This window comes from Lissotriton helveticus, chromosome 10 (genome assembly GCF_964261635.1).
Source record: "Lissotriton helveticus chromosome 10, aLisHel1.1, whole genome shotgun sequence".
NCBI lineage: Eukaryota > Metazoa > Chordata > Amphibia > Caudata > Salamandridae > Lissotriton > Lissotriton helveticus.
The window spans coordinates 547,580,974-547,607,176 of NC_136071.1; the positions used below are offsets into that span (position 1 = coordinate 547,580,974).

Here is a 26,203-nt window from a genome sequence, read left to right on the forward strand (position 1 = left end):
TTGACACGGATGGGGAGCGGTTATTAAACCAGTTGGTGGAGGTGAGGTTAAATTACAAAATCAAATTGTATACGAAGTGTAGAGAGCATTGGAACCGGTTGCATGAGACAATTTGAATATGGGGAGAAAGCGGGGCCATTGCTGGCGAAGGTTGAGAAGTCTAGGAATGACATCAGGGAATTGGTCGTCAACTCGCAGAGAGAGGTTTCGAATAAGGTTAAAGAAATGTAGGCCCTCTTGGTCCCCCCCCCCCCGTTCTCTGAACTATACGCTGAAGTGGTTTACCTAGACTCGGAGAGGCTTAGAGATTGGTTGAAATGTGTAGAGCTTCTGGGGCTCTCACTGGAGGGTAGAGATTGTTTGGAAGCACCAATAACCAAGGGGGGAAATTAGGGAGCACCTCTTATGTATGAAGAATGGGAAGGCTACCGGTCCAGATGCAATTCCATCAGAATTTTCTAAGCTTCTCGTAGAGGAAATGTGTTAGAATGGGAACCATTATTTAACTCAATATATCAAGGGGGAGGGGCAGATCCCAAATTTGTGGAAAGAGGCCACAATTGTGTTGGTTTTAAAACCTGCTAAGGATCATAGGACGGCAGACTCCTATTGTTCAATCTCCCTGTTGAATGCAGATTCTAAAGTCTTCATGAGCATCCTGGCAGTAAGATTGGCCATGTTTGCTCCCCAGCTGATACATCCGGATCAGAAAGGATTTGTGCCAAAGAGGCAAATCCATGAACTCACGCAGCAGTTGTTTGGAACTAGAGACCTTGCCACGGTTCACTCAACCCCTCTGGCCGTGGGCATGATAGATGTGGCCAAGGCATTTGACCAGGTATGCTGGGCATACTTGTGGGGGGTCTTGGACATATTGGGATTTAGCCCCTGTTTCATTTCTATGCTTCAGAAACTTTATGAAAACTCGTCAGCTAGAATTCTACTTAATGGTTCATTGACTAGGAGTTTTAGTATTCAAAGTGGTACAAGACAGGGTAGTCCCCTGTCGCCTCTTTTGTTTGACATCTATATTGAGCCATTTGCACAACTACTCAGAAGAGACAATCAGGTTATCCCTTTCTACTCCCCCTCTCTTAGCAGTAAGATTGCGCTATACACCGACAACCTGATAATTTATACATTTGTACATCCGACCCAGTTCAAACTATATCTAGCATGGAGAGACTGGTGGCTCAGTTTGTGGCCTTGTCCGAATACTTGGCGAATAACTCTAAGTTGGAGGCAATGTGTTGAAATATAGAAGTCATGGGGGGGTGGGGTGGGGGGAGGGAAGGGAAGAACGTGTAGAGATAAAATATCTAGGAATTGTTATTGTCAACCCTGTGGATGAAATACCATTATATAACTTGAAAAGGGTAGCAAAGGCGGTAGATGCTCTATTGTCTAGATGGAAGAACTTGCCATTAACAATCTATAGGCATGTGAATTCCTCAAGATGTCTATCCTTCCCAAACTGATGTACCTTTTTAATTGTATCCCCCTAACACTTCGAAGATCAATTATTGATAAGATCCAGGGGAAAATAACTAGCTTTATATGGACCTCTTGCAGGGCAAGGCTAGCGTGGAAAAAGTTGAGGCGCAGGCTTGAGAAATGAGGCTTGGCTCTTCCGGACCTGAATCTGTATTGCATAGCTTTTCAGTTAAAAAACTTCCGGATGCTACTAAGTAAGCCGGACAAATCAGAGTGGGGAGTGCTTTTAGCATAAATGATCGCGAAGTTTGGAACTACTGGATTTTTGTATAAGTTTGGAGCCCCAAAAGTTTTCAAAAACATACAATTGAAGGTTCTAAAGACAGCATTAAACCTTTGGTGCAGGGTGAGCAAGATCCTAAGTATTGGATATTATTTCGATTTTGCACCTATATTGGATTCCCTTGGCACCCCAGAATGTATGAAGGATGGGCTGAGTCTTCCACTAAATCGGGCAGGGATTACTACCTGGTAGGAATTGATGACCATGCACGGGGTATTACCCTGGGAGGAATTGAGAGCTTAAACTGAAGCTTCCCTATCAAGGTTTAAGTATGTGCAGCTGCCTTCCTGACTCGCGATTTCGGCCCTGGAGACCCGGGTGGGGGGAGGGGGGATTAGGAATTTGAGTCCTAACTCCAGGATTTGGTATCCAAAAGTAAGGAGGTCACTATGTGGTACTGGAGGCTAAAGACAATAATAGGATGTCACCATATCTGGTGTGGGAAGATATTTTCCTGGGAGTGGACCTACAACCAATATGGCAAAACTCTTTGAAATGATTGTATTTGGTGCTTAAGCCAGAACATCTCAAGCAAAATCACTTCTTCACTATTAACAGATTATATTGGACCCCACTAAAAGAATGTGAAGTTTGTATCGTAGCCCACCCTCCGATGTAGAAGGTGTGATCTTCTAAGAGCTAACGAAGAACATGTCTTTTTCACCTGTCCTGGGATTAAAGCATTCTGGGCGGACTTTGAGAGTATCTTAAAGGACATCCTGGTGGTAAACGTAACAATAAACCACATATTGGCGCTATTGGGGGTGGATATGACTTCATGTAGTCTATTGAGCAGGGAGCAAACAGGCCTCTTGTTATATCTGAAACTCATAGCTTGGAGGGAGATCTGTAAACGCTGGATTGATCCATCTACCCCATGCATTAAGGACGGGCTTAACGTGGTAAATTGGACTTGTTGTCTAGCTATTGAAAATTGCAAAAAACACAGTTGATGGACAGAATGTAGAACAATGTCATACATTCACTCCAGTACAAGGATCTGGGCCTAAATCCATCGTTTTTTTGCACTCCACATCACCCTGGGTTAGACACTGGCTATATGCAAATCAGCTCTGACCCTGTGCCCCATGGGAACAGTCCAGTCCGAACTACCAAGCCATGTCTTTCCCAGACCGGAATCAAGCATCCAAGGACCGGTTTCTGGCTATCAGCCTTCATTCAGCCTGGATAGCTTGACTCCAGTGATGTGGAGAGCCTATTGAATGCACGTCTGGAAGATCAAGCAAGGTATGGGCTGAGTTCATCAGGTGGAGTGAAATCAAGTGAAAAGGTCCGATAGAGCAAGAGGTCCTATGATTAAACCAAGGCACCGCTCTAGACAATGGTCTGGTAGGCTGGGTCAGGCGGTGGGGCCGAACATGAATGCAACAGACCGCGAAGCAGATAGTAAGGGTAAAGCGACCTGAGACTTCCAGACGCGAAAACAAATCATACCATTTGCAATTTCCTTCCCTGCACCAATAGGTGTCGGCACACGGAATTTCAATTAAGAAGGCTCCTATAATCAAGGCATTAGTAGATGAAGCCTAGTAGGAGTAATACAGTAGAGTATGTATTTCCCATTGTTCTGTTTTACACTTGTAGAATATTTACAGTTCATTGATAGTGGACTTGAGCAGAGGAGACATAATAGCAGAATATGTGAAAAACTCTGTAGTTTCCCAGTGGTTAGATTCATGGAGAGCCTACTACGTTCAGGAGTATGACTTTAGGTTTTTGTGCCCCAGGCTTGTGAGATGCTTGTGAATGAGCCGCTTTAGAAGAACTGTGCGAATGTGACTTAGGCTAATGCTAACTGGTACCCTGTCAAATCTTAGTTGTGGAACTGGGTGACCATTCTTTCTACCATAAAGTGGTTTCACATGTTTGAGGGACATGCATGCACACCCAAACGCTCCCACTTTGTTTTTCAATGGTTTGTAGATGCGGGTAAGCCAGCAGCTGCACAGAGGGAACCGAACCAGTGTTCAGACTCGGCCCTAAGAACCAAAACACAAGCCGCTCTACCAAAAATGTGACCTCAAAACGACATAATAACCGTCATGTAAAACTATTATAATTCTTTTGCTCACATTTTGCAGTTATTTTAAAGTTACACGTGTGCATGTATAACCCTACATTGTAAGTACACATAAATCCTTAACTAAAGGTAGCCTGAAAACAAAAAAAAGAAAAAAAAAGAAATCTAAAAATCCTTCAAACATTTTTTTAGGTTTAGTGGTTCATCGTGTGCAAGTGTTACATTATATCACATTCATTTATGACTGTTATAAACAACTGTAATTAATGGTAAAGTTTCCAAACAAAACTGCATTGGAGAGGGGGAGGGATAGTGCGCCTGGTTCTGTTGTGGTTTGAGAGGGGTGCATGGCTGGGCTCTACTTCAGCATGGGTCCTGAGCCAAGCCACAGCTAGAAATGTGGCTCAGGCCTCGCTTAACTTGTCCACGCTAATGGCGTAATGTCCTCCCTAATGGCTTACACTGCAGCTCGGGCAGCAAAATGGAAACGAGAAGGTGTATTTGCTCTAGTTATGTGTTTGTCTAAGAGAGAAAACGTTGTGAATGACACTGTGAATACCCATGGGCTTCATGCACTGCCTGTTGTTGAATTGCAGGGATATTTGCCTTTCGGTGTGACCATGCGGAAGAGATGTTTGAAGTGGTGCAAACCTTCATGCACCGGAATCGGATCAGTGTGATTCAAACCTCGGAGACGGAAAACCTGGAGTTCGATTCCCCCCCAGGTAGGGAGGCGCCCGATTCTATTAGTTTCCGGGTTTCTGTAAGAAATCGGGCTTTCCAGCACTACCGCTCTCACAATCCATGAAAGAATGTTCTGAACTTTATAGGGGCGAGAGAAGTGACGTAATTAGGGTTTAGGAAGACATCTCGGTCTTTGGGTGAAGTGAAGGTGCGCAAATTTGCAGACATCGGTTTGTAGATCTCTGCCGATAAACATAGGCTGTCAAAGTATCCCCACTTCTGAGCCAAAACATTTTCCAAAGCAGAGAGGTTTTAAGGCGTGGGCAAAGTGGGCACTGGCCCCGCTGCAGCCTTTCAGGGGCCCCCTAATAGAGCCAAATCTATTCTGCATACAGTCTTGCCCTGATTACCATGAATAATTCTTAAACAGATTGTTTTAAATACTGTTTCCTTTAATTTATTTTTTAATGTAGATGATGTGTGAGAGTCTATTATAGACATTTTTGCAGAGAAATGTTGTGTTTGTTTCATGGAACATCCATAAAAAAAGATTCTTTCCACATATGAGAAATGGGAGGGTGTCCCAGAGATTATTTGCAGTAATATTAGTGAGCTGCTGCTGTTACAATATTAAAACATACACATCAGCATCCCTGAATATTAGATGTAAAGACATTTAGAATTTGGATGAGGGGGGCTGTGTGCTGTCAGTGACCAGGCCAAAGAGGACATGAAACAGATAAAATTGGATCATAAATTCAAAACTATTCCGCATAGAGGCCCCCGAAATGCTTTTGCCCAGGCCCCCCAAAATCCTTAAGATGTCTCTGTTCACAAGAGGTTTTATGAGTTTTGTCATGGTTTTGAACAGGACTGTATTATCTTTGTGAACAAAGAGGGACTGGTCATACGAGCCACAGGGAACATCCCCGATATGCTAGAAGACAGCAAGCTTACACCTCCGAATGCGATCTGAATCCCTGGACCCATCCAGACACGAAGTCCTCCCTAAGCGAGAAGCACATAATTTTCTAAGGCTCTGTCCGTTGTTCTAAGTATTTGAATTAAATATTTTTAAGTTCCCCTCTTCAAATAAAAGGGAACTCTTCTTATAAACTTACTGTTGCAAATCTGCCTTTTCGGTGTGATCACCGTCGTCTTTTTGCTGCACCCTGTTTGTGCTAGTACTTGGACTCTGTGGCACTGCCTTGTTATACCAATGTGCTCTGGCCCTAAATTTGTATTGGTAAAATGGGTTCACCTAGCTGGTCCATTCAGAGTTGAGCAGACCTGTTCATCCCACTTCCTTTATTACAAGTGCATTATATCCTAATGTACTTGTAATAAGGTGGACTGGACATCCATATCATTTGTGGCAGAGTACCCATCCACCAAAATCTATATCCGACCTATGTACGTTGAGAATAATTCAGGTCACAAACTTTATTCCTATGTCACCAAAGGTAGTTCTAGAAATATGAACATGCATTGCAGTTCAGGTTATTCTATATTTTATCTACATAGTTTATTTATATATTTCAGCTTTATGAGGTCATATATTTATTATCAACCAGAGAGAGTTAGTTCTACAGCGCTTGCCACATGGTATATTACATGGCATCGGACTTGCAGTGAACTGTATTATCATTGACCAAATAGTAAAATAATTATTATGTGTGGTAAAAGTCAACACCTCTGCAGTGCAGGTTGAGTCCAACAGTAAGTACGGATGAGGTGAAGAAAGTCAGTGTCTTTTTTTTCTCTCTCTCTCTCTTTCTCGTTCTCTCTATTCCCCTTTCCCCTGATTTACTGCCAAACAGCATATATATATACTTTGCTTGGTCATCAGTAATTCCAGGAAAGTGTGGATAGTAGCATAACTCCTGTTGGATCTGGATTGCCATGTTAGTGAAGCCATGACAGCTGCCAGGGTAATAAATGCCCTCAAATGTAACCATATATGACCACCAAAAGCTCATCGGTGCTCTATCTGGGCTGCAGTTTAAAGTCACTACCATAACATATGGCAAGCAAAAATACTTGTGTAAATAAAACTATTTTTATATGCTATTAAATCACCCACAAGATGTGCCTTGTAAGCCCACAAGGCAGGGTGTCTCGTATATGAAAATGTTCCATACTATATATTTTAAAATGTGTCCTCCTAGTAATAGAAGGCTAAACCTAATTTCACATTGTAGGTTCAGCTACACTCCACAAGACCAGCCATGGGCATGATTAAAATATCTTTTGTAAATCTTCCCTTCGGGAAAGTGCTGGAAAAATAATGGTTATTTTCCACTTTTCTACGTTATCAAATATCTGAGTTCTCCGTTAATCAGATTTTGAAAAGTAACACTGGATCTAGGTCCACTCAAATTAATGAAGTAATGGGCTGCACATAGGAGAGCTACTGACAGCTGGGTGGAGAGCTACCAGTAGCTCATGAGCTACTCATTGGAGATGCCTCAGGGCATATACAGTTGATGGCCCACAATGCGCAAATGGACAGCTGAAATAAAGGAGGAACACTGCTTTACAGAAGAGGCCAGAACAGAGGATTGAACAGGACCACAGAGATTTGAAAAAGTTGATAACAGTGGGCAGGGATAAATGCAGCAGAGCAACAAAATAAAATAGAGAAATATGCAACTGCACCAGGGACAGTTTGGGTACAAAGATCACAACCAGAGTGGTGCATATAGAAAATCACACCGAAACCTTCCTCTGCATAAATACGCCAAAGTCATAAAAACTTTAGGTCAGCTGGGCAGACACTATTTCTATTGAACCTAATTTACTCAGAACTGACTTACAGAATCTAGAGCCCAAGAGGCTGGGGCTACAGTGGGGCAGTCAAAACCTGAAGTCATGGAATTGCAAAAAAGAGTCAAGACACATTAAAACCAGTACATTTGCTGGAGCTCAGGGCAGAAGATGCGGAAGAAATGTTGAGAAGAAATAAACTCAATTTCCTGGGATTTCCTGAATGAGTGAAAGAGCCATCAACAGAGATGTTCCTGGAAGGGTGGATCATAATGGTCCCAAAGACATGAGCATTTCTGCTGCCTTCTCTATCGAGTGGGTGCATTTGGTGTTATCATTGCCTCCTGCACCACTACAAGACCCATAATTGCAAAGCTATTTAACTACTGGGATAGGCACCGAGTACTTCTCAACATCAGGAAGAAGAGGAAAACCCAATATGAGTGCTGACCATTTACAATCTTCCTTCAATACACATAGAGAGTGTAAGGACTATGGAAATCATTCTAGGGGATGGAACAAAAGCTGCGAGCTGTGAACCTGAAATAAATGCAGCAGTACCCTTTTAAACTTTGAATCATACACTGAAGGCAGATAGCAGTTATTCATTGATCCAAAATTGGTCTGTGAATGAATGGAAATGTTGGACAGACTCAAACACAAATTGAGGTGATACACTAATATGTAATAGAACCTTGCTCTGAACAACAGTAGTGTTCCCCCAGATTAGTGGTTAGGAAAGATTGGACATTGGGAACAAAATGAGCACAAGTTACAGACACAGAAGAGGGCCTGGGCTATACATAGAAAGAACAATTCAAAGAAGTGTGAACCACTGCTGTGAGAGACTGAGAACGATCATTACCATATAGTATCATGAAAGCAATGAAGCTGTAGGCTACGACACAGAAGGTTAAGTATAAGAATGAAATATGATTAAAATTATGTTAACTGATTGGACAGGTGTGATTGGTTAGAGTCCAGCATGCTGACGCACTGTAAAGTGTAGCAGCTCATGCGGAGAACTGGTATTTGAGTTCTTTAAATAAAATTAGGACATCTTCTCAAATATCTTGACTCTACCTGTCATTGATGTAGTTTGAAGTATCTCCAGCTGGGCTGAGCTACACAACGCTGTAGCAATTCTTCTCTGTGAAGTTATAATTCTACGGGTATGGAAGAGTAGAACAATTAACTTGTGTAGGAAAAGAAATGTCCTACCTCTGGGCTTGAATAAGGGTCATTGGCACAAGGAGGTCTAGTGGGAAGTTGAAATCCATTTTATTGGACAAAATGCGTTGGCCTGGGTCGAAAATATTCTATACGAAGTATAAAAACTTTTGTGAAAAACAGACATTGGCTCAAGTATTCTGAATAAAGAAATGAATTGGACTACAAATATATAAGGAACACCCACAGTTTTATGTTTGGACCATTATGTGAACTCCCACTGGCATGGTATCTTTTGGTCATTACTGTCATTTATTGTGTTTTGTCCTGCTAAAATGTGTTGCCATACATGGAAGTCATGCTTTCCATCCTCAGTACCACCGTTACTGCATCCAACTTTGTCGCCCTGCTGATGGTCATGCTCCAGCTAGTTTAAAGGTAATGGTTAATCAAATCTTTGATCTTACCCAGGTGAGCCCTATCCTGTAACACTTCTGGTTTTAACACCCACATTGATATACTTTCACAAGGTGGTCATCCGTGATGTACAACAGTGATTGATCAGGCAAAAACCATCCAGGGTATATGGCATGCACATATGTATATTGGTCTCCAGGTGTTACTAACATACAGCCCAATATATATTAGAGAATGATATCATTCCTTCATTGTAGGGTGCAGGGGTTCTCAAGGCACGTGCCAGGCCCACTCTATCCATTATATCTTTCAGTGCAGTAGTCATTCCTGGTTTTAATTTGGTTTTAGGATGTCACCTCCATTCAGGGGTATTCGGAAGTCACGGGCAAGGAGGGGCCACGGTCTTCCACCTAGAGGATTGGGGTCATATGCCTATGATCACCTGGGCTAGTCCGACTATGCCTCTGCAAACTGAACCAGGTACAACCTCCCTCTTGAACAAAAGGCGAGATGGAGGTACAACCATTGCATATCCATAAAAAATGAGATAAACACACAAAAATGCAATGGAGGTTGTACCCAGCTTGGAAACTGCCTCACACAAGAATACTATGGATCCGCCTGAGAAATGCCAGCAAAGTAGTCCTGCAAACTGGCATAAATGGTACCTTAGAACACACTTAGACAGTATGTAGTCAACCACAACATTTGCATCATGACATTGTATATGCATTACTAGATTTGCACTCCCTATACTCATGTAGGAACAGAAAGAATGACTAGAAGTTAACTTGGCTAGAGATGGGGTTGTGACTGAAATGCAAAATATGCAGAAAGACCAGGTAGTGATGGCTTCCTGGCATACTTACATCACAACTGCCCACGTATTGCCTGAAAGAAACTCCTGGTAGGGGTGATAGATTGACAGAATGACAAAATACTCCAGCTTACCTTGGCGAAGGCCCTAATCAGAATGGAACCGTAAACGGCTAGAGACCCAACTGATTGTGCATCATATCACCCAGTATCAAAGATAAATAGTGATATTAAGCTGGACATTAGCGAATACATTGAGGGTGGTGGAGAGCCTTATGAGATCGAACCAATGTGGTTTTGTACAGCACACAAGCACTAACCAGAATCTAAGACTTATCACACATGTGATGCATTTCCTGGTACAGGCAGAGAAATACTACACTCTATCTGTTCTTGAGGTAGTAAAAGCCTTCGACACAATAGGGTGGATATATATGTTGAACTTTGACATGATGGGTTTAGACCAGGCTTTCTTCACTGAATTAACGATACACGCATCCAGTAGCTAGAATGAAAACTGGCCAGCCAGTGTCCGAGTTGGGAGTTACAGAGACTAAAAAGACAAGGCTGCCCTCTCTAGATTAACCCCTGCTATTTGCAGTAGTGTTAGAAAAACTTGGTTGCAGATTGATGTTGGTGATGGGAATAGAGGATCAGAGTAGAGACACACACTTAAACGTACTCACTCTTTATGTCTCTGGAGAAACAATACACTAGTATACCCACGCCAACCAAATGAGTCAATGACTCTCCTGCTGTGAGAACTAGAAGGCTTCAGTTTTGTGTTGGGGCTCTGCATTAGTTGGGAAAATTAAAAAAATGTTCATGGTGTTGGTACATAATGCAGCGGGGGACTGTGGAGAACTAGGAAACCAGACTAATGGAAGGACACATGAGCAAATCTTACAAGAGTTGGTTGTGATCAGAGTTGGTACCCCAACTAAATACATTTGTATAATCAAGCAAATGGGGAGCATTTAGGAGAAAGGGGTGAGGAAGAGCATGAAAAAAGCCTCCGTTTGTGATATATGAAACTCCTGGTAGGGGTGATATATGAAGCGTGAAGCCATTCAAACGAATCAGTCCGGACATGGCGGTGTCAAAATGGAGAGTAGGCGGCTGCAAAACCGTAAGCAATCCATACCTTGGTAACACCTTTGTTACCTTGCAGAAAGTTTGGACAGTTCTTCCAATACTTGCAGGTGGTGAGGGAAATCGGCACTGAGTTCCCAGAGGTTCTATGAACCACAAATCCTAAATAGACCTGCTTAAACCTGATACAAGGAGGACTCCTAGTATTAAGCTTATCAAGTGCATTAACAGCTGGGAAAGAAAAGGAAGTCCTGGGCATTAAATAGCATTGGGAAGTGGACTGTCAATACCAGCTGACAGACAAAGACCATACATTGGCCTGATTTCAAGCCAGGAAATACAGAGCAATTTCAGGTTGTAGGAAGCAAGATGGGAGAGCAGAAGACCTAAATGTTGTTCAGGTCAGAGCTGGGAGATAATGTTACCAAGCCTGCCAACCTTAAGATCATTTTCACTATGGGATTGTACAGAGAAGGAGGGTGGCCTTGGCAATAGGGTTCGGGGGGAGTGTTGTGCATGCCAATTGGAGCTTTGGGTCCCCTGTTCTGCCCAAAAAGCCCCACTGGCCACTCTTTCCCCACCTGCCACAGCAAGAATTGCTCATCTGGGCCACCTCCCATGTACTGGAAGGTTTTAAATGGAATCCCACTGTGCAAAACATCCTCCCCTGTGCTGGAAATCTGTTCTATGAAAGTTTCTAGCTCCCCATGTTGTAGTTCCTCTTCTCCAGGTTGCCCTGAGATGAGTGTCACACAACAGCACCTTGAAGTTCATAATATGTCCAGTTTACATAATACCTGTGTTTGTACTAAATTTGTGTTGCCCAATTGAATGCTAAGACACTGTTAATGAAGCATGACTACCTTTTAAAAAAAAAAATATATATATATATATATGTAGAAAAATAACCCTAGTTTGACCTCATAAGCTTTAAAAGCATATGTGAATGAAAAAATGTGAAATATATTGTAGCTAAAGGGCGACTTTTCATTTATTTCAATATTTATGTACGTAACGTTGACCTTAAACATGGTGCTTGGGCAAATGTCTTGTTAATTGTAAAGCCAAAGAGAATTATTCAGCTTTCGTCAACAGACCTGATCATGTTTGTTCATTAATAGGACTTGGCCATGAGGAATGGGTCTGAGTTGTCTTTATAATGAGAAATAGTAAACCAACCAAGCACCCACTGTTAGGTGGATAGCTTGCATAGTCGAAGCGTCCCTCAATATAAACATATTTGGTTGTATTGTGTTGCAAATAGAACTATTATAGAACTCCTGTGCTCTAGACAAATAACTGCTACCTTGACCTCTGGTGGTCTTTTTTTTTTGGGGGGGGGAGAGCACATCCCCCCAGAATAGGGAAACTAGGCCAGAATCTCGGGTGGTTATATGATGCTTTGCTCAGAATCTTAGCCCCACTCATCCCCACCCTAAAACTCCCACCCTTTAATAAACTAAGGCTGATTGTAGACCATTCACGAGAGAATATGTATCTATAGTAGAAAACTGTGTTACGGAGGGGGGTACAATATACATGTGGGCACAGGGAGTTTAAGCTTATGGAGAAGCTGTTTCAAAAGTCTGACATCCGTGCAAGTGATCTGTAGGTGATACATGTGTCCTGATGGAATTCACGAATTTTAAATTGGGTACTTTTCCAAAAATAAGCCTACATTTCACATAAACGTACAGCAATTAAAGACAACAGTTATCAAAATTACAAAATGCTTTGATGCTAGTGTAAACCACACCGCGCCCCACAAATGTAAGTAAAACATTCCTTTTTTAATGGTGATTCAAAAGTGCAAACTTAAAGCAAAGTACATAAATTGATTGTTACATGGACTGTAGTATTTGCTGTCTCTCCATTTGCCTCCTGTCCAAAATTGTCATTCCATTTTTCATCCCGATCTTGTTTCTCAGCTACACCAGTTCCAGCAACGAGATTACTGCATCGATCTGGGGAATATCCCTCCTTTGCCAATGCTGCTTCGTCCGAAAGGCCTGAACTGATTGGAAGGGACAATCGTTCAAGGTGTTCAACACTGAGGTCACCCATCTCACAAGTAAGTGAGGTACATCTTCATGGCTAATACCCGTCTTGATAGAGGAACAATCACCAACAGCAATTCAATGTGTGTATTTTAGTAGAAGAGAACGTAGACTACCAGTCTGGCTACATTTCACTAGGATGTCTCCTCTTGTCCTGTCCAGCATTTTCTTCCACTGGATGTGTGCCTCCTCTGTCGCTGTAGATCTCTGGTGGTATATTTCTCTATTTCTTGAGCTGGTTCTACCCTCTGCAGTGTGGGTGTGTTCTTCCTCCTTCCTCTACTAAAGAGTGTTGGGCACTCTTGATGAAGAATAAGAAGTGCACCAGTCCTCCAAGTTCTAGACCACCACAGTCTCTCGACCACGGAGTAATGACCCTGGTCATAACATTTTCAACAGGGTCTTCCCCATGGGATCTGAAATGAGATGCTGAGGAAAGCTTCCACCGCTTTATCTCGGATTGGTCCCTTCGTTGGGTAGACTCCACGTTTGTGACAGCTCTTTGTCCTAGTGATAAGAGGCGAGTAATAATGACGCCATTTCTTTGGCCTATGCTTTTTGGAGTGGCTATGGTATCAGATGTCAACAGGATTGTTGATTTGGGAGGCTTGATTTTCTGTGTTTTTGAAGCCTTTTATCCTCTGATCATGATTACTCCTACCACAACCCACTGCTTGGTCACATATAAGGATAACACTTTGCTTCTATGCGGAAGCTTCCTTCATTCGGTACACTGCTATATCGGCAGAGCATGGTTCAGAGTCCCTGCTCCTAGTGTTGCTTCTGGTTGGCAGCTGCAATCTGTTGGGGCAGGGCCACCTACTGTTGTCTCCCTCTGGCCCCCAAACAATGCCACATCCAGCGATGCTCTAGCCTATCTTCCCCCTACTACACCTAGAGCCACAGCTCCCAGGGAACTGTTGAAGCCCTTCTACAATCTTCTCACCTTTCTTAGGTCTTGGCTAGAAACCGCATGCGCTGTCTTTGCGATACAGTGGGCTACAGCTGTCTCACAGGCTTACCATTTGTAGTTGCAACGTCGCTCTCATATACTTCATTGCAGTTTGCCATGGCGTGCATGCATCATGCTTCTCCTTTTGTTTAGCCCACCCCTAGAACATGGACCAAGTACTTGTGCCCATCCGCTGCTCCAGTACTTTGTAGCTGCTTTTTAAATTGTGTTTATGCACTCCTCCAGACGAGTGCTTGTCTTTTCACTCGCCCTTTTACCCACTCGTGTTGCTTCTTTTCTGTCTCACCCACTCCACCGCAGTCTGTTTTTACTATATTCCTGACATTTAATAGTGTTTAAGCACTCCATACTAGTACTTAGGTTTGGTTCCTATTGTTTTATAATAGCAAACAAGCAAATGCCACTGACTGGGTATTCCATGTTGCTTCCCCCAACTCCACATCCTCCTCAGTAGCTGTTGCTGCTTCCCCTTCGCACTTGGAAGCAGGAGAAGCTGCAGTGTTTTGCAGGCAGAACATGTGCTACAGCAAAATGCACACAACAGTACATAAAGCCTAATCTGAAAAGATTTTAAAGTGAGAGTGGTTTGAAAAACTAGGGCCCTCTCCCCATAAACTATGAGCAGTCTACTGGCAACTTTCAAACATATTAGTGTGGGGGCTAAAAGACAATGTAAAAGAAGAAGCCGCTTAAATTGGCAATTAACGCCCATGGCATTATGGGCATTCAAATAAACCCTGGCTAGGCTTTCTCTGCATTGCAGTTATGGACTCATAATAAAAGAAGCTGATATGCAGTAAAACAGAATTTGTCAATATTGCATTTTTTCGCCTGCAGCAACACAGACTTTATGCCAAGATACAAAGCTACACACAATGAATAAATTTTATTTACAAAATACCTATATATATATAAAACAGCTGCCAAGCACTTGAAACTGGATGGTTGGGGTTTACTTCATGTACCTGCAATGGGATAAATGTTTCCTGGGCTGGAGAAGTATTTCATTTTTCAAACAAATTGGCTACACAGCTATTGAGCCACTCTGCTGCTCCTCCATCTTCATGGCACTGCTTCTCCTCTTTCCTCCATGTGCTGCTGCTCCCTGTCTTCATCGCATCGCACTCCAATCTACCTTACTCAACCTCATTTGAAGCTGCCCAATCTACCCGACCCAACCTACCCACTCTGCACACTCCAATGTGCCCCATTAAAATCGATTCCACTTCTATCTACACCAGTTCAGTTTACTCCACTCTACCCATTCTACTCCTCTCCAATCTACCTCAACCTACCCCACTTCAATCTACATCAATCTAGTCTATCCCACCTAGTTTACACCACTCTACGTCTGTTGAAAAGCATCAACTCATGAGACACTGACTATCATGTGTTGTTGGGAGGAAATGGTTTTACCTTGCCTTCAATGAAATAAGCTAATTTCTCTTAAGCTGATTTTTTTTTAAATATATTCAACAAAGATCCAGGCCATTGACCAATTCCAGAATTCAATTGGGAAATCCTTTTGAGTCACTTTTGTACCGTTATATTATTATTCACACCTCTTTATAACTAGAAGAATTGTGAGCTGTGCCCCCTTAGTAAATCCATGTTGATGAACTCATTTAGGCTGCTAAACCTAATTTATATTTGTATAGTATTCTTTAAATGAATACGGTTGAGCTAGAACAAATCTCATGCTGCAACAACATTGATGAAACCTACATATGTCTAGGGCAGGAGTGTCTATATTAGATCCAGGAGCACCAGATCCATGCCATCTTTTGAAGATAACCACTGAATATATAAAGGAGTTACATTTAGATGTACTGTAGATAACATGAAAATCTTCCGTAGATCCAGTTCCTCCTGGACCTACGTTGGAGAGCCCTGGCCTAAAAAGGAAAAGCTATCTTGGTTCCAGTTTGTTTGTTAACATCAGGCAAACCCGTATAAAATACTTTCTGGAGAGGGAATTTCATCATTTGGCAATGATGATTTTTGTAAGCAGAAAAATCAGGCCTACTTTTGTTCATGAAATGTTGGCAATTATTTGTTATGTATCTCAGGGCAGAACAGTGGTTCATTGGCAAAGTTAGTGATAGAGACCCAGTGTTGTGCTAGCATTTAGTCACCTAAGCCAGTTATCAGTGGATTGGCTGAGGTTTGTGTAAGAGTTTTAAGTTCAGCACCCAGGTCAAAATCCCTGAAAAGTAGTTTCCTTTCCTTCTTTTAAGGCTCCCTCTCATCCTCCCTCCACTCTTAGCCTAACTGTTTTTGTTCATCTTCGCCTGATTTGTTTCATTGTAGGTAATAATTCTTTAAAAATCTGCAGAGGGAGACACTGCTGCATATTTAGTAATAGCAATATGTATCTCAAGTCAAAAGTGCATGAGCAGACGGAGGTTAAACTTCCAGCCACGAGTATGCGCTCTGATGTAGCACTGAAGTGCAAAAAAGCGATATTAAGAGTGAGTCCTGTTGCATGCCCTGGTCTCCCCCTGTGTCCTTAGGCTGCCTGATTGTGATAACAAGCGCTGATCGTGTGGGGCGCAGGATGATCACCTTCCATGAAATGTGCCTTTATCACACTGTCTGCTGACTGCGGATGCCACCAGACCAGCAAGGCATCCGCTACAGACCCCCACCCCACACTCCAGCTGACGAAGCGAGGGGGTTCACAACGCCACTGCTCCAAACTACACCACTACAATCTACACCACTCAAATTTACTCCAACCTACCCCACTCAAATCTACGTCAACCTACCCCACCCCAATATACACCACCCAACTTATCCCAATCTACCCCACCCAGGCTATCTACCCTGACTAGCTTACCCGATCAAGCCCACTCCAATCTACCTAATCACCCCACTCCAGTTTACCCCACTCCACCCAACTCCAATCAATCCCAATCTCCCCCTCCCTACCCCACTACAATCTACACTTCTCTACCCCACTACAATTTACCTTGTTCCAATGTACCCCATTCGACCCATTCCAGTCTCCCTCAATTTACCCTACTACATCGCAAACTACCCCACTCAAATCTACTCCACTCCAGTCTTCCCCATCCATCCTACCCCAATCTTCCCCAATCTACCTCAATCTGCCCACCCCAGAATACACTACCTCCATCTACCCCAATCTACCACACCCAATTTACTCCAGTCCAACCTTCCCCACCCCAATCTACCAACCAATCCTACCCCAATCTACATCGCACCACTTTAACTCACCCCAATCTAACATACCCAATCTATCTCAAACTACCCCATTTCAATCTACCTCAGTCTACCACACCCAACCTACCCCGCTCCAATCTACCCAGTCCAGTTTACCCCAACCTACCCCACTCCAATCCACCCCACTCTGGCCGAACTCTCATCTATTCCGTGGCAATCTATTACACTTCAATTTAACCCACTCCAACTAATCCATTCTACCCCATTCCAAATTACATCATTCCAATCTACCTTAACCTACCCCACTCCATTCTACCCCAATTCAATATATCCCACTCCCATCTACCACACTCCAATGAACACCACTCCAACCTACCCCACCAATCCTACCCCCAATTTACCCTATTCCGATCTACTTTCCCCAATCTACCCCAACCTGCCCTAATATATCCCACCCCAATCTACCCCAATCTCCCATAACCTCCCCAACCCAGTCTCCCCACCCCTGTCTACCCCACTCCAATCTTCCCTAATCTACTCCACCCCATTTAAACCCTGCCCCAGTTTACCCCACTCCAATCTACTCCACTCCAATCTACCACACACCATTCTACCCCTCACCATTCTACCCCTCTCCCCACCCACTTTTAGCCTTGCAGAATAGCAGCCACACTGGTGCACAAAATGGTTAAAACATATTGCCAACACCAATAGCTCTCGCATAGGCTGTGCAGCTGTTGACAGACAATTTTGTGAGCATCATATGAGAGGGGCTTTGTCTCTCTTCTACACGTTAGGAGCCAGGAGTACATGTTTTGATGTGGTAGAAGTTGTGTGCTTACAGAAAGTGCTTTCCTTTCACACATCTGTGATCATTCTGTTTAGTTATACCGCATCCTGAAGTTGAACTTTCAGGGCCACACACAGGGCATTCTAATTCTATTAAAGTGTCTTAGATAACTAGGACATGTATGGTGTTTTTCTTTGGCAGAAGCACAGATCCTTAACCTACATGGCAGCACATTTGTAAGCCATATTATTGGCATCTCTAATGCTTGTTACATCCATTCAGATTTACTTCACGCAGGTTTTGTTTCCTGACGGTCCCGCAATCTTGGGCGGGCCGCAATTGTGCGGGGTTAGCGCTCTAGAAGTTGAGCACTTTCCATCCATGCTATCCCATAAGAGGGTATGCTCTCGCGACAGCACACTGGGTGCGCCTTTGGCACGCCAAAGGCAAGGCCGTCTGCGCCCGTCCTTGGCCGGATTGTGCCATGCGCCCCTCCCGCTGGTCAAAAGTATGCAATTTCTTATGCCAAATCAACCTTGATGAACCTTCAGCAGAAAGGTAAGGGCAATACATGTCAGCCTATCTTCCCGAGAAATGAGCCTCATGCACTGTACTGTCCTACTTGTAACCTTGTCTTGGGAACGGTCACTCTGTCCCCCATCGCCCAAATATTACCGACACTGCTCGGTCTGACACACGTTTCGACAATAAGCATACCTTAACTGCTGTCTTACTGAACATTAGATCTCTTCCCAAGCATAGGCACAAACTTGCTGATTTCCTTGAACTTCATATGCCTGACATACTATTCCTCACAGAGACATGGACTCACAATACCTCTGAACCTGACCTAAACGTGGCCATACCTTCGGGCTATGACTTATTTAGGATTGATAGGAAAGGACAAAGAGGGGTAGGGGTGACCATTGTTTACCGTTCACACATCAAAGCCACTTTTTCTGATATTCCCCAGTTCAAGGAAGAGGCCATCTTGTTTAGCTTCAAAGTTACCAGCACCGATGTCCTTAATGGACTTTTAGTTTATAGACCACCTGGGCCCAGAAACACATTTATTGAATCCATTACAACTGTTATGGAATCCTGTATGGCAGACTCATTTTTCGGTGCTGGGTGACTTCAATTTTCACTTAGAATCCACTGACAATGCTGATACCAAGGAGTTAATAGATCAGCTTCTCAGTTTAGGATTAAAGCAAATTGTAACTAGTTATACACACACGGGTAAGCATACTTTAGATGGCATTTTCACCAATCACCCACAGAAAAATTTTACTAAAACCCTACCCTTTCCTTGGACAGACCACAGTGCTGTCTTCTTTGAAGTTTATACCAACGGATTCCTAACTAGAACCCTTGGTACAAACAGAACAGGGGTATTGCGCCCTTGGAAACAAATAAGCAGTCCTGATCTTGAAACTACATTGTGATTACAGAGCCCCTTTATGGACACTGATCCTGATCAAGCAGCGGTACATTTTAACCGCTGGATTGAGCAGGCAGTCTCAAGGCTAGCCCCTGAAACTTGTATACGAACAAACAATAGATTGTCTTCAGCCCATGGCACAACACTAAGCTAAAAAACCTAAAGAAAATCTGTAGAGCCAAAGAACGACTTTGGAGGAAGGAATACTCAACACTACGGAGAGGCGTTAGCAATATACAAAGAAGCCTTAACTGAGGCAAAATCCACCTATTTTACTGAGAAAATCATGGCCTCCAAAAACACTCCTGAGAACTATTTAAGACAGTCTCTAAATTAGCCTTTGGTAATACCAAACCTTTTAACTCAACAAAACAGTTCTGTGACTATCTTGCTCAATTTTTCCATTCCATGACAAGGTGGTCAAAATATACGATGAATTCTCTACTGCTACTAAGGGAACTAAACAAGACGAATATGAGATGGACAAACCAAACACATACGTTTTCTTACAAGAGTTCAGTCCCCTTACACAGGATAGAGTTGAATAAATTATCCTGGCGATTAAATCGGGCTCTCCTCTGGATCCCTGCCCGGTCATGGTCCTTCATATGGTCCCCAATACTATCGCTAATAACCTGACACCTCTTCTTAATAACATCCTTAACCTAGGAGAGTTTCCGGTGGACTGAAAAAATTCCCTGGTAAAACACATCGTAAAAAAGCCGACCCTTGATCTCTCGGAAGTTGCTAGTTACCGTCCTATTACTTGCCTACAATTTCCGTCAAAAGTCCTCGAAAAAGCACTAAATAAGGAACTACAGTCTTTCATAGAATTAAACTATAAATTTGATCCAGCACAACATGGTTTCAGGCCACGGCACATCACCTAAAATGCATTGATTGCAGCTACCAAAAGTCTACGTGCGCAATTAGACCAGGGAGGGAAGGCCATACTAATAATGCTTGATTTATCCGCCGCGTTGGACACGGTGGACACCACATTCTTCTTCAGCGGTTGGCGGAAATAGGAATTATTGGAAAGGCCGCAGACATTCTTCGGTCATACTTAACTAACAGACAACAATCTGTGATGCTAGATGAGCACAAATCTTCCCCTTTCGTCATGCCATGTGGGGTACCTCGGGGATCAGCACTTTCACCTACCCTATTTAACGTATATGTTACCCCACTGTCTAAACTTATTCGCTCCCTTGGCTTCACAGCCATTTGCTATCAAGACAACGCGCACATTTTTTTCTCACTAGCCGCCAAACCAGAGATTGTGGCAGTACGTTTTAACCTTTGCATGAGCCATATTATTAGCAGGATGCAGAACAATTGCTTAAAATTGAACACCGGGAAGATGGAAGTGGTCATGTTTGGAAGGGACATTTCACTCTGGAACTCCGACTGGTGACCCAGGACAGCAGGGACTTGCCCCAGCCTGTAAAGAAGGTAAAAAACCTTGGAGTTCTGATCGACGATCATCTTTCTCTATCAGACCAGGACAATAGCATTACCTCATCCTGCTTCTACACCTTGAAAAACCTTCGGAAAATCCTCCCTTTCATCCCTTTGCCCATTAGGAAAATGGTCATTACGGCTCTGATTTTGTCAAAATTTGACTACTGTAACTCACTCTACCTTGGAGCCAAAAATAGTGTGATTCATAAACTACAGACTTTGCAAAATGCTGCCGCCCGGCTATTACTAAAACTACCCAAATTCAGTCCCATTCGTCAAATCGTTCGAGAACAACTGCACAGGTTGCCCATTTTGGCTAGGATCCAGTTGAAATCTATGTGTATTCTACACAAGACTTTGCACGGGGGGGACCCATACAGATCAGCCAATACATTAAGCGCTACACCTCCGTTCCGCATCGGCGTCTCTGTTGGTAGTCCCATGGATAAAAATGCTGAAATGGCGCGGCAGAAGTTTCCGACATTTGGCCCCAAGGCTATGGAATTCCATGCCCCTGCACCTTAGAACCCAAAACAACCTACTACAGTTCAGGAAGGAACTTAAAACTTGGTTATTTACTTGCACCTAATCGGCTGGCTGATTTTCCGGTTGCACTCTATGGCAGCAAGTGCTAAGACGCCACAGCAAACATGCGCTCTACAAAAACCCACATTTCATTTCATTAGCTGATTTCCTTGGTCTTTCAGATTCCATTCTTTCTTTTTGTACCCTCCGATTCATTAAAATAGACATTCTTTTTGGATCCCCAGCTTCCGGAAGTTGGTCTCTTTGCTCAAGGAAATCAAACATTGAATCCTCATGATGCTTAATAAAATTAGCATATTTTGAGCCGGATTGGGTGGTAGAACCCAGGACTGCCTATCGCTGGCTGTGTGTGAGCCTAGGCTGGAAGGGAGGTGGCTCAGGGTCCCTGATGGTGAGTGATTGGTTACTAGCCTGAGGGCGTCCTGGATGTTCTGCATCTGTTCTACTACAGCTTTAATAAGGGCCCTCTTCTGCTGTCCTGTGGTTGATGTTGACTGCTTTATCCTGCTGGTGAGGGGCCTCACTGTATCGGGCTCAGCAGTGGAGGACAGAGCCAGAATTAATGCTGACTGCGTGTGCTGCCCGAGGCTTCCTCCTGGCCTCCCTGTGTAAATTGGTCAGTGGCAAGCAGCCCAAAATATCCTAATAGATCCTTGACCGGTGTGGAGTCCCTTCAATGGAGCAGTAGCTACTGTGCCCCTCGAGTGTGGCCAGCTACTATGGTGTCTGGTCTGGGGCCTGGCAGATAACATCTGAAAAATCCTCATCAGCTTTCGAACAAAGGACCCACCAATTCTCTGCTGGAGTGTTTCTCGGTCTCCGATGTTTCAATAGCCATCTATGGGCTGAGATAAGCATCCTGCGTTTGAGACACAGATTAAGATAGACCGGTTCACTTCCCCAGTGATGGAGGTGACCAAGTCCATTGGGGATCAAGGATCATCCGAATGCTGCCCATATCCCACGGATGCCAGCGCTATACTTAAGGCCATTCAAGTCTCGTGCTTGGCACTAGAGTTGAGGTGGGGTAGACGTGCCTCTGGTGAGGACAAGAGGACCTGAAAAAAGTGGTCTACAGGGTTGCAGGAACTGAGGGGCACATCTCAGCGGTAGAAATGTATGTACATGAGCTCATAGTTAGTGTTGCAACCCTCCAACTGCACCTAGTGAATTGCCCAAAGGACACTGAGAACTGTGCAATGAAGATCAACTTGTGCTTTATAGGATTTCCTGAGAGATCAGTGGGTTATTTTCCAAAGAAATTTCTTGTGCAATGGATCACCTCTTGGATGCTAGTGGAGAAACTTTCATCCTGCTCTATTACCAAATGAGCACATTGATCTCTGGCTGCTAACCCCACCCCCGTCCCAAAGGGCACTCCTCCTCGCCCCATGATTGCCAAGGTTTTGAACTTCAAAGATAGGGATGCAATCCTTAGGGGTACCAGGGACAAATACACTTTTGTGCCAATCCACAAAGATCATGTTATTTCCCTACTATACCTGACCAGTGCAGTAGCAGCCTAAACTCTTTGACGTTGCCAAACAAAATCTGAGGGTCCTCAAATTGCAATATATGCTTATGGTCCCTTCCAAGCTCCGGGTCTTTCACGCATCCAAGTCCTCCTTCAACACTCCAAATGCGGCTTGGGAATGGACAGTGAAAAAAAGACTCTTGTGAAGTAACTCTCTGCCATCTCAGGGAATCGTAGACCACAGTGGTCTTGAGTGAGCCCAATCCCAGAGATGCAGCAAGCCCAGGGGCTCCCGAATGGGTGTGGGCGGCCCTAAGTGGTAGTCTGACTCATTAATTGATACAGATCCCTTTGGAGGCCTGAAGAAATCCCATCGGACTGCGTCAAATAAAGACTGAGTGACCTCACCAGTGACAACGGCTACTGATAGTGGGAAGTGGGATGGTTCTCCCTCTGGTGCTGGAGAGTTTGTTTGCTACATGGCTTACTTACCTAGACTTTGCTTTTGCATATTGCCAGCAACACCTTGTCTCCACATGATGATCTTGTGTTGGGGGGGAGGGGGGGGGGGGACAATGGATTACTATAGCTTCATCTGTTTCAGATTAGTTTAGTGTTCTTAAAGTTGGGACGACAGATGCTTCTGGGGTGGAAGTGGTGGGTTGGATAGGCGTTGTGAGGTAGGCGATTTGGGCATTTAGCTCTATTGACCATGGTTCTGCTTTCACTACAGTTCTGCCCAGTAATAGATTTTTCTGCAGGTACATGGTTGGGAGAAGACAGCCTCTTAGAAGGTTGGGCTAAATCCCGGACATCCTTCCCATTATCGAGAATCCATTACTCACTCAGCTATGTATGACTAGAAGGTTATGACGTGAAACGTTAATAACTGGATTAAAAGAGGGGCAGTACAAGAAACTCACCTATTGGGTAACAAGTCCCAGTTTTTGGCACAATACGGCTATGATAGAGTTTCACGCTGGCTACATGAGTGGCTTCAGGAGTGTCCCCATCATGCTGCACGAGAACGTCCCTATGGTGGTCTCCCGCATTGAGTTAGCCACACAGGGCTGATCCGTTGATCTTGAAGGGGTTTTAGAAGGGCAAGAATACAAACTATTTAGCGTGATGTGCCCCCATAATTAGCATGCTCTACCCTTGAAGCTCTTAACACGCTAATGCTTCTACTTCCAAATGGGACCACGATCTTATGGGGTTTTTCATTGATGAGATGTCCCCCCAGTTAGACGACTCAAGGTGTACAGGGGTTGCAATGGAGAAAGAAACAGGCTGAATAAGTGGGCCACGAGACTCAGACTCTGCGATGCTTGGAGCGTCTTGAACATGACCACACAATAATGCACCCAGACATCAGCGGCTCATAATACTAGGTCTCGTAAGGCATCTGTTGTTCTTGCCTGCCATCTACTTACTTTCTAGGGTGGGTCCCTATATCCTGCTTTGAGGGATCTTTGATCACTCACCTGTCATGATTCATTTGGTTGCTCTGAAAAGGAGCCGTCACTCGATTTTGCAATTCAGTGCATGGTGTTTGGTTAACTGAGAGGTCACTTAATTCTGGTCAATGGAAATGCAGGTGTATCGAGACCTGAATGTCAGCTCGCTGGACTCACCTTGTTCCCTGCGATCAGCGGGGAATGCATGCATGTGTGGAATAGTCAGGATCCATCTTAGGGCCTATGAAGGTTGGAAAAAGCAGCAGAGGAGCTGAAGATCTGTATTGTGAGACTTGAGAGGGTAGCTGGGGCAGCTATGTGAATTGCAGTGCAGAAGCCTATAGAGCATCTTTGATTCAACTCTGTCTCAGGGAGACGGGTCAATGCTGGATTGCCTCCACCAGTCGAGTATACGAATAGGGAGACAAATCCAGCAAGTTCGTTTTTTGGTTGATGACCCATGGCATAGTCTCTAGAGTGATTCAAGTGGTTATGGGCCCCCATGGGGAGAGGGCCGCTATGGTACCTGCGATCGCTGTGATATTTGCGGATTATTACCAGATTTATAACATAACTATAAAAATATTTTGTAATAACTGAGTGTATGGTACAGTTGTGAGTTACAGTTTATGTAGCATGGCTACTGATTTGAGTCCAGTGTGTAGTACTTAGTAATTAACCTGAATCCACCTAACAATAAATAATGGTTAACCTTAGTTTTTTTCATGGAGTGTGTACTACAGTAAACTAACAAACTACACAAACATCTGAACTACTGAAGTTATAGTTATACTTCCACATTATAATTTATGCAGCACATTCTAACACAATATCCATCGTCCCACTCCATACATACTAGACTCAAATATATATGTATATACCCAATCATCACAGAGCCTTTAGTTCTTCTGAAAAGGTTGTATGACGATACATGATATTTTATTGCATGCCTTAACAGTCTTTACCATGACCACGTCTTTACCACGCATGCCTTTACCACAAATTTTGTTGGAGAGGCATGATTGATAAAGTCATATGCATGGTAAAGATAACTTTCCAGCCCTGAGCCCTAAAACGTGGTCCCCAGCCCTGAAAACGACCCGGCCCCCACCCCTAAAAGCACCCCCCCCCTCCCCCCCACCCCCACCCTGATCACTGAAACCGACCCCAGTCCTAAAAACGACCCCAGCCTTAAAAACACCCCAGGTCCCCACCCTGAGCTGTAAAACTGTCTCCCGCCCTAAAAACTACCCTGACAGCTGCCCACCCTGAGCCCTAAAACACAGCCCCCAGGTCAAAATCTACCTGACCCCAGCCCTCCTCGAAAAGCTGTGTCCCGATGCTTCCTGTTCCTTCCAGTCTCCCTGACCATCCACTCTGAATCTAGAGCGCTGACAGCCTATACCACGAAAATGCGTGGGAAAGGCAGATGCATGGTAAAGGCAATCGTGGTAACGCTTGCGCTGTATCGGAACGCGTGGTTCTGTCTGCGTTGTAAATGCTGTTTCCATTCTGAAAATGTATTTGTACTTGTGTTGGTAGTTTCATACTACCTTTGGTCTGAAAAGTCTAGCGAGAGAGAAAAATAAACAATCAGTGTCACTCAGTTACAGAGTTAGTTATTATTTCATCACATTCCTCATAGGAATGGCATTTATTGAATCTTAAATAACATTGCACAAAACTGCACAAAACTTTATAGATGGCATGAAGCAGTTGATGTTCCAGAGTTGTGTGTATTGATTAGCCTCCTGTTAAACACTTTGCTTTTTTTAAATTGCATGTCACTGATTTCATACGTCCAGTACTCAGACAACAGAGTCAACAAGTTTAACCACTAAGATATGCTGTGGTTGAGTCTCGGCACCTCTTATATCTTCAGCACATAAATAAGATGCTTGTAGTCTTTCAACAATCCACTTTCAAAGCCCCATTGACTGACAATGAAATTATTTTTCTGGCTCTATGCCAGTTGTGTGGTACTTATGGCATTAATAAAGAATGTATTGGGGAAACTTATACAAACATGTGAAATATTCTCTGAATATT

The 26,203-nt window shown here is 43.7% G+C and overlaps 1 protein-coding gene across 1 annotated transcript in view; it reads left to right on the top strand.

Annotated features, from left to right (window-relative positions):
* Positions 1-26,203, top strand: part of LOC144785399 (fibroblast growth factor receptor substrate 2-like) — a 195,021-nt gene that overhangs the window by 155,550 nt on the left and 13,268 nt on the right. Inside the window, exons 4-5 of the mRNA XM_078664335.1 lie at positions 4,415-4,543; positions 12,692-12,834. Coding sequence (XP_078520461.1) covers positions 4,415-4,543; positions 12,692-12,834 — 272 coding nt within the window. The remainder of the gene's footprint in view (positions 1-4,414; positions 4,544-12,691; positions 12,835-26,203) is intronic.